The sequence below is a fragment of the Ursus arctos genome, unplaced genomic scaffold, assembly GCF_023065955.2.
Source record: "Ursus arctos isolate Adak ecotype North America unplaced genomic scaffold, UrsArc2.0 scaffold_8, whole genome shotgun sequence".
Classification (NCBI taxonomy): domain Eukaryota; kingdom Metazoa; phylum Chordata; class Mammalia; order Carnivora; family Ursidae; genus Ursus; species Ursus arctos.
Genome location: NW_026623100.1, coordinates 56,776,344 through 56,794,617, shown reverse-complemented (window position 1 = coordinate 56,794,617; position 18,274 = coordinate 56,776,344). Strand labels below are relative to the sequence as shown.

The 18,274-nt window shown below is 35.2% G+C and overlaps 1 protein-coding gene across 4 annotated transcripts in view; it reads right to left on the bottom strand.

Annotated features, from left to right (window-relative positions):
- The window catches only part of HEATR5B (HEAT repeat containing 5B), a 102,335-nt gene that overhangs the window by 66,526 nt on the left and 17,535 nt on the right, over nucleotides 1-18,274 (bottom strand). For all 4 annotated transcript variants that reach the window (XM_026478912.4, XM_057308953.1, XM_044391174.3 and 1 more), the window contains exons 9-18: nucleotides 15,655-15,810; nucleotides 14,905-15,155; nucleotides 12,986-13,097; nucleotides 11,321-11,473; nucleotides 10,180-10,279; nucleotides 9,758-9,867; nucleotides 8,484-8,647; nucleotides 7,664-7,839; nucleotides 4,605-4,710; nucleotides 839-1,029 (exon numbers count right to left, since the gene is read on the bottom strand). In XM_026478912.4, the coding sequence (XP_026334697.2) occupies nucleotides 839-1,029; nucleotides 4,605-4,710; nucleotides 7,664-7,839; nucleotides 8,484-8,647; nucleotides 9,758-9,867; nucleotides 10,180-10,279; nucleotides 11,321-11,473; nucleotides 12,986-13,097; nucleotides 14,905-15,155; nucleotides 15,655-15,810 (1,519 nt within the window). The remainder of the gene's footprint in view (nucleotides 1-838; nucleotides 1,030-4,604; nucleotides 4,711-7,663; nucleotides 7,840-8,483; nucleotides 8,648-9,757; nucleotides 9,868-10,179; nucleotides 10,280-11,320; nucleotides 11,474-12,985; nucleotides 13,098-14,904; nucleotides 15,156-15,654; nucleotides 15,811-18,274) is intronic.

Here is an 18,274-nt window from a genome sequence, read left to right as displayed (position 1 = left end):
TCATGTTTGAAGACAGGGAAAACCATCCTCACATAACCAAGAATTCAGAAAATACTTTTTCCTCAAACCTACTGCTTCACCACCATTGCTTACCCCCACCTCTCTCATTAAAGATTATGGCCTACTTTGGTATAATTAGTACTCAAAATATACAATCGTGAAGAACAGTTATTATATAACTCAAGTATCAGTTCTTCACCACACCTGATTTTCAACTTCTCTACTTAAGTACTTGATTAACAACCAAGAGTCACTAATAACTGCATCATCTTAATCGTACTTATTTGGAGCTCGGAGACCACTCTTTTTAATTAAAATGCAAAGAAATCCTTGAAATCTAATACTCAAACATCCAATTACTATAACTTTTCCCCTGTTACAGGGATAATTTAAGAGATGATAAACTTGCTGGCAATTAGAAAAAGAATGGCTTATTCCAAAAAGTGACCAATTAACAAAAAGTATAATGTGGGGGGCAGAGATAAGAGAAAGGGACGACCAGAGCATCTCTTCAGAGCAGAACACACATAACTAACTAAGAGAAGTCCTATTAACAGTCCTCTTGATTCCGTTATGTAACATTCAAAGGCTGAAACCTCACCATGCTGAAAGTATCTATAATATAATGACTTCCCCAGATTCTAGAGTTTAAACAATTACTGAATTAAAAATTAAGATCATTATAAAAAAGATTAAGATCATTATAAAAACTACAAAATTTTGTCATATGCTGTAACATGTGGAAAACATATCATCCAATTACTATAATTATTGATTACTTAAAAAGATATCTTTGCTTCTATAAGAAAGTTACTTGTCAGTAAAGAGACCCACTTACTTGTCAAAGCTATATTGGGCCATTCTAGCAATGAAGGTTGCTTCCCCAACCACCTGAGCCATTCTTCCAAGAGCTTCCCCTGCTGCACATCGTAAGATGGGGTTTGGGTTATCCAGAGCACCCATAACCAGAGTCAGAGCAGACTTACGAACTTCCTCAGGTCCTAAAGTACTTTTGTTTTCAGCCAGGCCCTACGGTTATTTAAAAAAAAAAAAAAAAAAAGGCAATTCAAAATTCATATTAAATAAAAAAAATGTGCTGCAATCTTTGTAAATATACCCACTTCATCCACTTTTTTCAACTTTTTATTTTTTAATTTTTTAAAGTTTTTATTTTATTTTATTTATAATTTTTATTATGTTAGTCACCATACAGTACATCCTTAGCTTTTTATGTAAAGTTCCATGATTCATTACTTGCGTATAACACCCAGTGCACCATGCAATACGTGCTCTCCTTAATACCCATCACCCACCCATTATATCCCATTCCCCCACCCCCTCCCCTCTGAAGCCCTCAGTTTGTTTCCCAGAGTCCATAGTCTCTCATGGTTCATTCCCCCCTTCTGTTTACCCCCGCTTTCTTCTTCCCTTTCTTCTCCTACCAATCTTCCTATTTCTTATGTTCCATAAATGAGTGAAACTATAGATAATTGTCTTTCTCTGCTTGACTTATTTCGTTTAGCATTATCTCCTCCAGTCCCTTCCATGTAGCTGCAAATGTTGTGAAATCGTTCTTTTTGATATTCCATTGTATATATGGACCACATCTTCTTAATCCAGTCATCTGTTGAAGGGCATCTCAGTTCCTTCCACGATTTAGCTATTGTGGACAATGCTGCTATGAACATTGGGGTGCATATGGCCCTTCTCTTCACTACGTCTGTATCTTTGGGGTAAATACTCAGTAGTGCAATTGCTGGATCACAGGGTAGCTCAATTTTTAACTTTTTAAGGGACCTCCACACTGTTTTCCAAAGTGGCTGTACCAACTTACATTCCCACCAGCAGTGTAAGAGGGATCCCCTTTCTCCACATCCTCTCCAACATTTGTTGTTTCCTGCCTTGTCAATTTTTGCCATTCTAACTGGCGTAAGGTGGTATCTCAATGTGGTTTTGATTTCAATTTCCCTGATGGCTAATGATTTTGAACATTTTCTCATGTGTCTGTTAGCCATTTGTATGTCTTCATTGGAAAAGTGTCTGTTCATATCTTCTGCGTTTTTATTTTAATCACTCAGTGCTCACCATGACAAGTGCACTCCTTAATCCCCATCACCTATTTCACCCATCCACCCACACACCTCCCCTCTGATAACCAGTTTGCTCTCAATAGTTGAAGAGTTTGTTTCTTGGTTTATCTCTCTTTTTCCCCTTTGCTCATTTGTTTTGTTTCCTAAATTCCACATATGAGTGGAATCATATAGTATTTGTCTTTCTCTGACTGACTTATTTCACTTAGCATTATACTCTCTAGTTCTACCCATGTCATTGCAAATGGCAAGATTTCATTTCTTTTTATGGCTAATATTCCATTATATATATGTATATATATATATATACACATATATATACATGTATATATATATATGTGTGTGTGTATATATATATATATATATATATATATATATATATATATATATGTATATATATATATCACCTCTTTTTATCCATTCATGTATTGATGGGCACTTGGGCTGCTTCCAAATCTTCGTGATTATAAATAATGCTGCTATAAAATAGGGGTGCATATATCAACCCTCTTTTTTAAAACTGAAGCATAGTTGACATACAACATTAGTTTCAGGTGTACAACACACAGTGATTGGACAATTTTATGCATTGGGCTACGCTCGTCATAAGTGTAGTTACAATGTGTCACTGTGCAACATTATTACACTATTAACTATACTCCCCATGCTGCATTCCTGTGACCTATTTAGTTTATAACTGTTAGTTTGTAGCTCTTAATCCCATTCACCTATTTTACTCATTCCCCCACCCCTTCCCTTTCTTCAAGCATCTTTCACATGTATATACTACGTCTAGAATCAATACCTGTTAAATCGACAGTATTCAGTTTCCTAAACATGATTCAGAACATGATATATAACATAGTTATAGTCAATCAGCCCTAAAATGAACAATCCCTGGAAGTATCTCTATCCAAAGACTAATGCTTAAAAATTGTTTTTATTTATAAAGGACACTGTACTATTAAATCAACTGTTGTTCAACTGATTGACATTTATCATTAGAACTTTAAGTAAGGAAAAGGTCTGATGAGTATAAAACTTTGATTTGTTTATATAAAAATTTCAGAGAACGTAATTATGTCATCAAGAGTACATTCAATATGTATAAAAAGATTAAAAGGGGTAAAAATATCAGTAACTGAATACTGATACAATTTGTTCATCATATTATTTTTTCATAATAATATTTTTATTATATCATGTTATTCACCATACAGTACATCCCTGGTTTTTGATGTAAAGTTCGATGATTCATTAGTTGCGTATAATGCCCAGTGCACCATGCAATACATGCCCTCCTTACTACCCATCACCAGCCTATCCCATTCCCCCACCCATCTCCCCTCTGAAGCCCTCAGTTTGTTTTTTCAGAGTCCATAGTCTCTCATGCTTCATTCCCCCTTCTGATTACCCCCCTTTCTTTATCCCTTTCTTCCCCTACCGATCTTCCTAGTTCTTATGTTCCATAGATGAGAGAAACCTTAGGATAATTGTCTTTCTCTGCTTGACTTATTTCACTTAGCATCATATTAAATGTTAATATTTCTGTTCTAGGTACACTTACTGTCATGGAACTTAACTTACTTACTTGAGACCAAAATTCAACTCATGGTGCCGCAGGAAATGTTAACTACAACAGAGGCATTAGTGAGCAAATCTATGAAGAAATGTGTACTGCGGACCAATATTATAGTTGGTACACGGGCCTACCAGACCATGACTACCCAATTCTTTTTTAAAAAACTCAGATGTTGGTATTAGCTGATGGTCTCTAAATAGGGCATATACTAACAGTTATATAAATGATACAAACTTATATTTCTATAATCAGTGCCTATGTCCCTTTTCCCTGATGTTTACAAACCATGATTTAATTCATGCCCATTTAAACACTTGTACTTGCTGACATTTTATTTTACGAGTAAAACCTTAAAATAAGCTTAGTGCTGATCAGTATAAAAAGTTTCCAAATACATCACGAGAAGCTGCATAAAACAGTGCATGAACTCTGAGAGCTGGGCAACATATTCGTTATTTCACTTCATACATGTAGAAACCGAGGTTCAAAAGGTTAAAGGAACTGCACAAGACATAAACCTAATGAGAGCTAAACCAGAACACAGTCTCTAAATGCAGCCTTCCTTCAGCTATACAACATAGCCTCTCCTGATTTATGGTCTAAACCACAAATTGAACTTAAGCTTTATCTGGTTAACCTTCAGTAGAATATCAGATTGCGTTAGACATCTTTGAAAATTCTGAAAGAACTTACTAGCATTTGTAAAATCTGAAAGGTCACATCGAAACATGAACTTTAACATTATTAAAATATAAAACACTTATTTAATTACAATGAGTCTAACAGCTTCTAATTATTTAATTAAACTAATATAAAAATATAGTTATCAAGTGATACACATATGATCATCATAACGGTCTAGATATACCTGTCTTATTAAAGGCATTAATTAAAATCTTAGGTCAGAATACTTATGTCTTAAAAGTAAATACCTTTAGTGCACTAAGAACGGCAGTAAAAATATTAAGCTGCACAGCCTGCTGGCGGACACCTTTGGCTTGTTTAACACACTCAGCAAAGTGATCCAACATTTGTAATCTATAAACACAGAACAAAGATAACATTAGCAATACTTTTTATTCAAATATGGCTCAGGAAACAAATAAGAGCAACAGCTAAGGGTGTAACAAATAATGACCCATGCTGTTTCATTTCTATTTCATTCCTGCAACTGGTTCAAACCAGATCTCCTCCTCCTGAACTGATCCCGGGACATGTGGTTTTTAACTGGAACAAAGTGAGCGACTAAATATTAAGTTTTAATTAACAAAACAAGGTCATAATTTCAGTGTTCTCTAACATTAACCCCAGCATCTAACAAAGTGCCTGGCATAGAGTAGGTGCTCGAGGTTTCGTAAATAGAATAACAATCATTAATTATGCATCTGTGCAGAAGATTTTTAAGTTGGAAATTTAAAATGTGGCATAATTTTTTCTTCTTTTAAAATAGTCTCACATGGAAGAAAATAGTACCTCATGTCCTATTCTCAGAAGCTAACTGGGAGATTTTTAAAAAGATTTAGCTTTGGTCATTTTTGTTAATGTAGAAAATTTGAAGTGATTTTTATTATTTCAAATTATTTAAATGAGGCAGCAAAAAAATAAAAAAATCCTCACAGCCATTTGAGACTATTCTTATAGAATGAGATCATTTCAGATTCTAAAAATAAATGGGATGGGCACAGGAATGCCAGGAAGTTGGATTTAGCACTAAAATCACTATGAACTAAAGTAGGAAATCATTATCTCTGTAAGGTCACTATAAGGATTTAAGCTCAATGTATAATAGGCCATAGGTCTCAGGTCAAAGCATTCTTCAAAACCACAGAGGAAGAAATCATCTAGTCTCCAGCAGGAACTCCAGTCAGAGTTACTGGGGGCTAAAACTGACTACTTTAACACTTGTTCTGACATAGAACCACATCTTCTATGGATGAGGAAGCAGGGCATTATTCACACTACTTTTTCAAGTACACATGTAAGAAGAGAGACACGTCTCCAACACTACTGTTAAGCATCATTTACCTATAACTGAACTCAAGTACACAACCTTTTAAATGACTTATTTAAAAAATGTTTTTATTATAAAATATTTACAGTGCCTAACTAAACATAACAAAAAGAGAAAAAGAAAATAAATAAAATATTCATTTCATTTAATTTGAAGACTACTAACAAAAAGTTACTAACCAGAAATAACTACTCTTACCCTCAGGTACAGTTATTTCCTTTCAGGTTTTTTCTTATGTATTCGCATATACACATGTATTGGTATACACATGCACATTTTTATGTATTTTAAAATACCAAACTGGGATCATTTCTTGCCTTTTATTTTTTTCATTTAACATTATATAAAGAGTATGTTCTGATATCAAAACATTGTCTATATAAAAAATATTCTAGCCTGTTGACTTTTCATAATTGATTTAGTCATTCCTCCATCATTGGATATTTAAGTCATTATATTTTTAACAGAATGTATTTATTAATAGTTCACCTTGAACAAAAGTGATTTAATATTTAAGAGAATCCTGGACTCTAATTATAGCTCTCATAACTAGCTATATAACTTTGGGCAAACCACAAATTCTTGGACCTGGATTTCCTCAGATTTAATATAAGGACATTAAATTTGATGCTTTAGGAGATTCTTTCACCTTTAATGTTCTTCAACATTTATGTGGCAACCAAATATTCTTAAAGATATCTGGGTGAAGCGAAATTTCACACTGAAATTTTTCTTCTCAAATTAAAAAGCAATTAATCAAGTAAACTACACTACATATTTTTAAAGGAACACTTATGTTATCCTTTATATTTGTGTTATATTTTATATGCCAATATAACAATGTTTTAAAAGCATATATTTTTTATTTTTGGGTGGGGAGGCGCCTGGCTTGCTCAGTCGGAAGAACATGTGACTCTTGATCTTGGGGTTGTGAGTTCGAGCCCCACATTGGGTATAAAGATTCCTTAAAAATAAAATCTTTAAAAACGAATGAATGAACGAATGAATATATATTTTTAAAAGCTTTTTTACCTTTAAGTAATTTCTACACCCAACATGGGGCTTGATCTCACAACCCCAGAATCAAATCACACACTCCACTGACTGAGCCAGCCAAGGGCCCCTAAAAGCATATTTTGTTTAACAAGTTACCTGTGAGTGTCTTACACTAATTCACTTTCACTCTTCCTTTTGAGAAAACCACCATAAATAGACAAAATGCCTACTAAAGTTAGGGAGAGTGTCTGTGTACAAAGAATACAGCAAACCAAAATGCTCCTATTAGAAAAACAACCAGTTATTTTAGTTTCCCAAGTTCCAGACTCAAACTGAATGACAAACATTAGAGAGTAGACTTCTCACTCATTAACTTCTTCAGTAACAAAAAAACACTTAGCAAATTGATGTTCCTCACTAAAGATATAGTGAAAACCTACTTATGAACTGGCAAATGAACTACTGAAATGAAAATCTTGCTGTTTAAGACACAGTCCACAACACAATGGTACCAGACGCTAGTACACAGAGACAAATCTTAAGAACAGTTTCAAATTATGTGGAATTTTCATGCAATTTTTTTCCATTATGTTTGTGTCACTTATGTTACTGAATTTATAAGCCTATTATTTAAGTAGTAATTCACCTTATTGTAGGTAACTGGGATGGGAAAATCTATTGTTTGAATATAATTTATATATATTTCCTGATAGATAACTTTATTTATGTTAAATACTTTAAAATTTTTAAATTTTATTTATTTATTTTTAAAGTTTTTATTTAAATTCCAGTTAGTTAACATACAGTGTAGTGTTAGTTTCAGGAGTACGACGTAGTGATTCAACACCTTCACGCAATACCCGGTGCTCCTCACAACAAGCACACCCTTTGATCCCCATCACCTCCTTAACCTATCCCGCTACCCACCACTCCTCTGGTATAATTAATATTTAACTAAAATTACCCAACTGACTTTATACTAACCGGTGTTTATAAGAAACATGAGGAAACACTACACCAAAAAGAGCCACGGAAGCATCAATGACTGAAACCCCTAGAGGAAGAGGACCAGGCACAGCTTCTCCGGCAGGTATTCGTAAGTAAATGGAGGACGGATCATGCTCCAGAGCCCCACTTCCAGACGCACTGTTCGGCTGGAGCTATGAAAAGAGTGACATAAAAATCATTCAAAATCTACATGAGGGAGTATTAGGCATGAAGAACAGAATGAGAGGAAGGAAAAAAGGTAACAATATCAACAAAAAAAACCAAGAATGACTGAATCTGAAAATTTCCAACAAAAAAAACCACAAGAATGATTGAATCTGAAAATTTTTAAACAGATAAAAATATGATCTGGCCATGAAACAAGCCATCAGTAACACCTTGTATAATTTTAAGAAAATGCTTATTCATTCTAAAACATTTTTATACTGCCCACCTTAAAATGTGCATAACTTAAACCCCCAAAAAACTCATTAAAAGAAGCTTTAGTAACTCTTTTTAAAAGAATGCAAGAAATTTACCTTTTTTCACTATTTATCTACCATCAGGAAGCTATCTTTAAATGTCTAAGAAAGCCAAAATAAAACTTTAGTCTGCAATATTTTAAATGACTATGTATAATAACACCATTGCTTTTGTTTTTTTTATTTTTTCATTATGTTTAGTTAGCCAACATATAGGACATCATTAGTTTTTGATGTAGTGTTCAATGATTCATTAGCTGCATATAACACCCAGTGCTCATCAACACCACTGCTTTTGATTCAGTTGTATTTCAATTCCCTGTATGGTTTGCTACCTGGTCTTCAATTGATTTATGGTCAGTTTCTTGAAGCCAGGAACCTAGAAGAACACTGTCATCATAATGGCAGAGGGATCTGAGGAGGGAAGTAGTTGTGTTGGCTGAATTGTCAGTCAAAGTGAATTCTGCTACCAGTTCTCTAAGAAGCGCGTTGAAAGATCCTAAAAAACAGAACATCAGATCAGATAAGAAAGAATAATTTTTATGAAAATTACAATCATTGCCCACAGAAAGAAGCAACATGTTCTACAGGGATGAAATAATTAAGTCCCTGTTCTCTTTTTTTAAAAAAATCTATATTAAATATTTTAATGCTGGTTTAAACACACAATAATGATATTTTATTTTTTATTATTGTATTATGCCTTTTAGCCCAAATTATTTAAAGTAACAAAACTACTCAAATATATATCTATATTAAATATTCACATTTAAACTTAATAAATTTAAATATATTAAAATATTTTAATGCTTTAAAGATCTATTTAAATATATTAAATATGACACAATTATTATTTATTATTAATTACCCAATGATGTGCAAACACTGAACCAGAGCACATGAGAATTCTTAGGCGTGGCTGAACTGAAGACAAATCAATAGCTTATTTTAATATTAGTACTTTATATAATATTTGATATCTGCAAAGTACATTATAATTGTCTGTCAAGATTCCTAAATTATTATCTATGTTATAATACAGATGAAGTAGTTTAAGATAGTAATTAAAAGCACAGAGGAGCGCCTGGTGGCTCAGTCGGTTAAGCATCTGCCTTCAGCTCAGGTCATGATCCTGGGGTCCTGGGATCCATCCCCAGATGGGGCTCCCTGCTCATCAGGGAGTCTGCTTCTCCCTCTAACTCTCTCCCCCTTGTGCTTTAAAGATAAAAATCTTTAAAAAAATAAATAAATAAAAGCATAGACTTTAAAGCTGAACCAGCTGGGTTTGAATCCAAGCTCTGCCACTTACTAGATCTCAGACTTGGGCAAGTTACCTTACCTCTCTGTACCCACGGTTCATAAAATACAGCTGCATTACCTCACAGAGTTGTGGTTAGAGTCAATGGAGGTAATGCACGTAAAGGGATTAGAACAGACCCGGAACACAGTAAGTGCTCAACAAGTGTTAGCTACTCTATATAAAGAAAAGTAAAATGGTTGTCTTCCTCTGCAAAGTCAGGGGAGAGTCTTAGTCAGAACTCTATAATACTGTGAAGAACTGAAAAGGTATACTGAAAAATTTTTATTAGATACCGTAAATTTTATTTACCTTCATAAGTTTTTGGAGGTAACAAAGCCAAGATATCATAAAGTCTTAAACGGACCATTGCAGCACTGGCTTTCAGATGGGCTCCATGGGCTTTAATTACAGATGGAATGCTAAAATATCAAAAGTATAGTTGGTATCAGCACTAGAGTAAGTGTTACTTAAAACATTTTCAGTAGTGTATCGATGAACTGTCAAAATACATTGGCGAATATAACATTTTCATTTTAGTTTATTCCATGGCCTTTACTGGAACACTATAAAATACAATTTTATTTCGATCCATACCATTACTATAATTTTAAAGTCATTTTAAAACAGTAAAGTTTTATATGTTTCGTATATGATATTAGAGGGAAGCACAAAACATGACTATTTATAAATATGTAAAATTGGATGTTAACTTGTCATAATTGCTTACTTACTGTGACATCATAGTCATGGCACATTCAATAGGGGTCATCAATTTTCTAATCACATCTTCAGTTAGGAGCTCAGGGCAATGTGCAACGAAACTCCTCATTGCTAGATAAAATTTTTAAAATAACAGATTTAGGCTAGCTTTTGTGAAATAAAATAATTATAGAATTATATAAAGATACCTATAATTCTCCATTATTATAAAACACAAGGTTCTGAAATCAGGTCAAACCACAAGAAGAACTAACTGCAACTACAGAGAAAGATCATTAGAAAAGGCTAGAAGAAAGGTGGAGGGAGGGAAGATATTTGTTAGGAGATTTCTGTGAGTGGGAAATCAAAGGTCTTGTAACATCACTAAATTCAGATAACTACAAAGAAAGCGGTTTCAAGACAGAACCAAGAGTGCACAAAATAGCTCAGTGAGAAGGAACATCTTTGCTGCCTCTTTAGCTACAGAACTAAGACAAAAACAGCTCTTAGATGTGTGGGAACAAAACAGGCCCCTTGCCCTGCCGCCCTTATGCTTTAGTGTATATCTCTTTCCCACAATTTGGAAAAAGAAGGACTTTTCACTCTGAGATAAACCAAAAAAGAACAGAGTCACCCAGTATAATTCTAGTTCTCAAAGGAAACCAAACTTGAGCATTTCCTGTAAGTTGCTGACTTCTATATAAAAACAACTTTTTTCATAATTTTTGTAATACTGATGTCTGGAAAAAAATGCATCAACATTTGCAGATTTGATAATGCTAGCTGTCTGTCCATTATGAAAAGACTTGCTGTCAACTCAGTAACCTTGGAGATCCTGAGTTTCTTCTTCCTTTGAATACCGACTGGGCTGTTTATGTGGTGGCCACTGCCTCTCTGACAGGTGGACAACTGCAATAACCAGCAATCAAAGGCCTGGGCTCCGGCTTTCATCTTACCACTAATGCTAACCTCGTTTTCAGAGTCTCAGCTTCATTTCCATTGCAAAATTAGCAAACCGGCACAGGTTATTTATAAAGTTTCTTTCTAAATCTACAAGTCTATGAATTTATCATTACACATTAAAATAAAATTTGAAGTAGTGATTTTCCTTCCCTTCACAAATATTTTAGTAATAAAATAATATTCTGAGAGTGCAATCCTTTCAGTTCTTACCACATAAAGCTCCGGCACGACCTTCCAATGTTACCTGCCAGGTAAAAGAATCGCCTCGGGCCTTCTCGGCCTCCAATTCCTTTAGAGAACGGGGAAAAACATTTCTCCACAGTAACAACATCTTGGGCAGATGATAACGAACAACAGATGGTCCTATTGGAGAAAACAAGAATGTGAAACCATACATATAACCATATATATAAAACATATACTACAAACAAAAGTCAAAGACCCCCCACACAGGCTTTAACAATACCTATCATTTCACTCTATCTTTATCTGTAATAGTAAATATGTGTCTTTTATTTTCCAGTTTGAGAAATGATTGACACACATCACTGTATAAGTTTAAAATGTGCAGCATGATGGTTTGGGTTACAAATAATTGTAAAATGAGTACCACGACAGGTGCAGCCAACATTCATCATCTCATATAGACACAATAAAATGAAAAAAAAATTTTTTTAATTTTCTTCTTGTGACACCAACTCTCAGGATTGACTCTCTTATCAGCTCTCCTGTCTGTCACACAGGAGTGTTTTCTGGACCCACAGTGCCGCATGCCACATCCCTGTACTTAGCTCAGAACTGCAAGGATATACCTTCTGACCGTCGTCCTCCACTTCCTCCTCCCCCACCTGAAAATGTTTCTTAACCTATCTATTAAAGCATAATAAAACTCACCTACAAAGTAGCAATATTTTTAGCAGCCAAACATAAATCCATAAAAAGTACTTTAAAAGAAATTACCCAACTATATTCAGAATGTTGGATCATGCATTATCAATAATGAAATACATCTGGGACACATCTTATTGTATCTTTTCTATAAATACATAAGTATATAAACATAGACCCCCAGTCCCACACACACACATCTATATATTCCTCCATTTGGGGGGGGCAATGGATATGGCTAATTTTGTTTTATAGAGGAGCAGTATGTTTAGAACTAAGAATTTACATTGCTAAGAAATTCCTTTCACGTATCATTTTACATATTTAACATAAATTTCTGGAAAAGTTAGCACTTTTTATTTTCTTTAGAAAACCAGGTCAAAGTATAACTTCCAGAAGGTAGAAGTGGTGAGTGACTCTGTAGCACACAGACACATACACACCCTTTCTCACAGCAGCAGCTGAATATGTGACCTAAAAAGTAGACACATCTCATCTCCATGACAGCATGTCTTTCTGTTCTGTGTACAGTGCTAAATTTTGCCTGCATCTCAGATTTGTCATAGCACTTAGGATAGTGAAATGCAGACGGGCAACCCCAGAAAAGCAGCACCAACAAGATCATTTAAATGTGACCTTATAACCCTACTAAAATCATGAACCAAAATCATGTCACTCACATCACTCTGGGGATGGAATGTGCCCCAGTACTCTCATCATTCGGTTAACACTAAACCAATTAGCTAGACCAGGGCTTTTCTGATAGTAAAGGTGAAATTTTGTTAACAATTTTCTCATTAAATGCACTTAAGCAGAAATTACCAAAAATAGGAATCTACTCCCAAATAAGAGGAAAAACATCTTCACCAATTTTATCATGTCATTCAAAGTCTAAAATGTGAAGTTTAATACTTTTAAATCAAATTTTCTTTACCGTCTACTGACAGTTATACAGTTAGACAAGATCCTACTCAAATATGACTATACCTAAAGTCATAAGTGCTCCAAGTAAAAGCCATCCAGCTTGGGTGCGCTGTAAAGACAGCCTGCTATTTTGGGCAGCAGTTCGTAAGAGATCTTCAGCAATACTAACTACCATCTGCAAGAGAAGTTTAGAATTGGATTTTAACTGAAACAATTTAAATAAGAATTTAAATAAGAATATACATAGCTAGTATGCTTAGTTAAAAAAAGAAGTTGTCCTTTTTTGTTGCTGCTGTTAACATGTTTTAAAAGAGGCAACATCAAGACCTACTTAATTCTGATTGCACGGCTGTCTCTGAGGAGGCCCCACACAGCACAGCGGTTAAGAGAGAGCTCCAGAGCCAGACTGCCTGGGTTCATATCCTAGCTTTGTCATTTCCCGGCTTTCTGACCTGGGATAAGTTAACTTCCCTGCCTCAGTTCCCTCATTGGTAAAATAGGAATAATAGGAATGCCAACCTCACTCCAGCTAGGATTAAATAAGTTAATACAGCAAAGCACTCAGAAGAGTGCTGGTTCATGTAACCATTTCATAAACGCTATTATTGGTAGTAGTATTCTCCTATACTCAGAGATTTGTTGAACTCCCATTATGTTTCTGCCATTAAGCTAAGACTTACAGTTTTAGAGAAGTCAGAGGGAAAACGGCAAGTAATAAGCAGCACATGATTAAATGACAAAACAGTAAGACAGATGTAGTTTGGTCTGCAAAGGGGAGGTTATCCAAGATGGAGTAGCTCTGAGGAGATTGCACGAAAGAAATGGCACTCGAATTGGGCCTCTAAACAAATGGATCAGTTTGGTACACATGACCAAGAAGGGGGACGAGATTCTAATGTGTGAATAATGGCATGAAGGCTGAAAAAGACATAGGAAGGAAGCAAGATGACTAGTCTAGGTAGAGCAGAGGGAAATGAGAATGAATGGGTAGAATGAAGGCAAACTGTGGAGGTGCCAGTTTACCAGACAGAGGGGATTAGATTTATTCTCTGAGCACTGGGTAGTCCCAAAGGGTCTCTGAGCTAATGTGAAACATGAAAGTGATGTGGGGAGATGGGAGAAAGACCGCAGGCAGGATAATCAGAGAGGAGGCAATTGAACAACAAAAGGAGAATGGAAGCCAAGATTCAAACAGTAGCTATGGAACTCTTTTTTTTTTTTTTAATCATACAGTACATCGTTAATTTCTGATGTAGTGTTCCATGATTCATTGTTTGTGTATAACACCCAGTGCTCCATGCAATACATGCCCTCCTTAATACCCATCACCGGGCTAACCCAACCCCCCCACCCCCTCCCCTCTAAAACCCTCAGTTTGTTTCCCGGAGTCCACAGTCTGTCATGGCTCGTCTATGAACTCTTAAGAACGAAGGATCTGGGCCTGATGTCCCAGAAAGAATAAGAAGTTAAAAACCTAGCCCCAATCTACATATGTAAAGTTGCAAATAATATTTACATAAACACTTAATATTCTTGGGGAAAAAAACCATAATAGTATTAGTAGGTATAGTAGAAAGAGAAAGAAAAAAGAACTGACTCATAAAAACCATTCAACTATTATTATTATCAAAATGGTAAATGCAATAACATAGTCTCCTGACATCTTTGAATACAACAATATGAATTTTTATCTCTAAAAGCTGAAAAAAACCCTCTGATTTCTACATAATTACCATAAGAGTCTTTTTTTCTTCTAAAATAAAATGATACTATACCCAGACAAAATCTACTATTCCTATGCAAAATTAAATATCAAATTTTAATTAGGGTCTGTCAACTCCATATTGGCAGAACACTCTATTTTACATTGCTATAGTACAACTGTTGTTTGATCACCCAGCTCAACATGAAACACAGAAGGTGTTCCGAGAAAGACTAAAGCCCACATGACAGCACTTATAATTTCACGGTCTCTGTCATACCTTTCCCTTGGCATGAGGAATGCCCAACGGACACTGATGAACTCCACCTAACAAAGCAGCCATTGCAAAGCTGTATCCACTAACAGCTTCTGGGGACGTTTTCAAGTTGTTGAGCCGTTCTGCACACCTGTCTAGAAATGGTGTCAGCTGGAATGGTAATGCCACGGCCACACAGCGCAAACACCAGGCGGCGGCAAGCCGGGCAGCCATACTTGGATGAAGAAGCACTGAAGTCACAGTTTCCAAAAGTCCTATAGAGAAATACACAAAAAAGGGCTCTTTATGAAGTCAAATGATTTCATGAACTAGAAGAATATGTGTAACACAATGATTAAAATCATAATCATTATGGTTTTACCCAAGTACTTTCAGAACTTTGCCAAAAACACATAACCTCAGAAATAGTAGAGAATTTCAAAGGAACATTTTCTACAAAAAACGTAGTATAATTATATTCAAAAAATATATAAATGTTGATATAAAAATTAAATATGTATTCAACAAATGTTAGCCAATTATTAGAAACAAACTATCATGACTCTTCTGTCTCCCCAAACTTTATTCCACTATTTATTCAACATTCACAAACCCAGTGAATCTTAACTTAAATAAAACCCAACTTTTAACAAATGATCTGAAAAACTACTAATTGTAATGGCAAGCAACTAATCAGAAGTTAAATTATCAATCACACTTAGGACTTTTTTTTTAAATGGTAAAAAGAATTCCAGCAAAAGTGAATTATCATACCTATAGATGCTTCCTGAATAAGAGGGGATGCAGTAGCGTTCAGGCTCTGCACCAGGCTCCCGAGCTCTTGGAGGGCACAGACCATCACATGCTGGCTTGCTGCGATGTCTGCTGCTCCAGATTTGTTTTCACCACTAGTATCATTCACTACTGCTTCTGGAAACACATAATCATGTGTTTGATGTGGGTGAATTAAATTGTGGCATAATTTTTTTGATTTATACAATTGACATATTTATACCAACATTCTACCAGTTCATGTCTGGGTGTTAAAATCCTGTATGTAATTACTTCTGAGCAGAACACCTGTGTAACTAAACACTGAAGTGAATTAAAACACTGTTTAATGACATCATAACAGTACTGAAATACACACTGAGGTATTTTGCCTGCTTCCAGGAATACACCCAACTTCAGCAAGCCACAGTGTACAGAAGCACTGGCTCCCCAGAGAGGCACCTGGATTCCAATCCCAACTCCACCAGTCACGTCAGCTACATGACACTGGGCAAGACACTCCACTAATCCAAGTCTCAAGTTCCCCATCTGCTGAGAGGGTTAAGGGACTATCTCAGAGTACTGTGGGGATTACAAAGTCAATTCACATAAAGAATAGAGCACAACGCTGCCCACAATACACATGCGGTCAATGTCAGCAGCCATTATTGTTACTTCATTACTATCGTTGCTACCTCAAGTGCTGCAATATATTGATAGCAACACTGTCAAATTACTGACCAGAAAGCAAATCTGTAAGGAAACTGGCTTTAGAATTTCTTACTGAGATGTGCCTCAAAGTTCCCATTAGCTTTGCTGCCTCCTTCCCTGACCTTTCAACAGAACTGAAATGTATTTAACATGAGACAACTAAAGATTCCTTGTCAAATTACTAATTGAGAATATATTCGGCCCATAAATCCCAGATGGTAGCACTGTATTTAATTCTGCTTTTAAGATTTTTTAAAAAATCAAATGGCTAATCTATGACCTTAAGATTAATAACCCTTCCATGGCAGTAAAACTTCCTTACCTTTTTTGCATTCATCATGTATTAATAGACTATAAGATGAAATCAGAGAGGGAGACAAACCATGAGACTCTTAACTACAGGGAACAAACTGAGGGTTGCTGGAGGGGAGGTGAGTGGGGGGATGGGGTAACTGGGCGATGGGCATTAGGAGGGCACTTGATGTAATGAGCACTGGGTGTTATATACAACTGATGAATCACTGAACTCTACCTCTGAAACTAATAATATGCTATACGTTAATTAATTGAATTTAAATTTTAAAAAGACTATAAAAAATATAATACATAATAACAGATTAGATTAATACATTACAGACTGTAATTTTTATGATGGACCTTTTTATTTTCAGCTATTTCTAGACTTGGAAATGGGTGAACTCTATCTTTTGATTGCTAAACCTTGATCAGGTACTATCTATGTCGGGTTCACTATTTAATTTCCACAATCTGGCACAGTGTTTCTGGCACTTAAACAGTTCTTCAACACACCATTTTACAAATATTTTTCATGTTGTGAACCTAGGACAGATTACTATTTTAATATAACTAAAGAACAATACCTCATTAATTTAAATACCCTTTAACTCACCATTCAGAACCTTCAGTTAGCCCTGCATTTAAAAATGTTTTGCTTGGGGCACCTGGGTGGCTCAGTTGGTTAGGCAACCAACTCTTGATTTCAGCTTGGGTCATGATCTCAGGGTCATGGGATTGAGCCCCATGATGGGCTCCGCGCTCACCGCAGTGTCTGCTTGATTCTCTCCCTCTGCTCTTCCCCCCAACATGTGCATTTTCTCCCTCTCTCAAATAAATAAATAAAAATCTTTAAAAAATAAAAAAATAAAAATGGTTTGCTTGATGTGGATGGAGCTAGAGTGTATTATGCTAAGTGAAATAAGTCAGTCAGAGAAAGACAAACACCATATGATCTCACTCATATGTGGAATTTAAGAAAAAAACAGATAAACACATGGGAAGGGAGTAAAAAAGGAGAGAGGGAAACAAATCATAAGAGACTTTTAATGATACAGAACAAACTGAGGGGTGATGGAGGATAGTGGGTGGGGGATGGGTTGAGGGGTGATAGGTATTAAGGAGGGCCCTTGTTGTGATGAACACTAGGTGTTGTATGTAAGTGATAAATCACTGAATTCTACTTCTGAAACCAATATTGCACTATATGTTAACTAAAATTTAAATAAAAAATTTTTAAATAAAAAAATAAAAATGGTATGCTAAGTAAGCTATTATAAACAAAGAAAACTATAACCATTTGTGAATTTACTTTTACTGATTTAAAAAATTTTTAATATGTATTCTTTAAATATAAATTACTGATTATTCTCTATTCATTAAATTCTTATTTCTTCTTTTTAAGATTTATTTATTTATTTGACAGAGAGAGAGAAAGCAAACGGGAGAAGGGCAGAGGGAGAGAATCTCAGACTCCCCGCTGAGTGCAGAGCCCAATGTAGGGCTCAATCCCACAATCCTGAGATCATGACCTGAGCCGAAATCAAGAGTAGGATGCTTAATTGAATGAACCACCCAGGCACCCCATTAAATTCTTATTTCTAAAGACCACTATTAG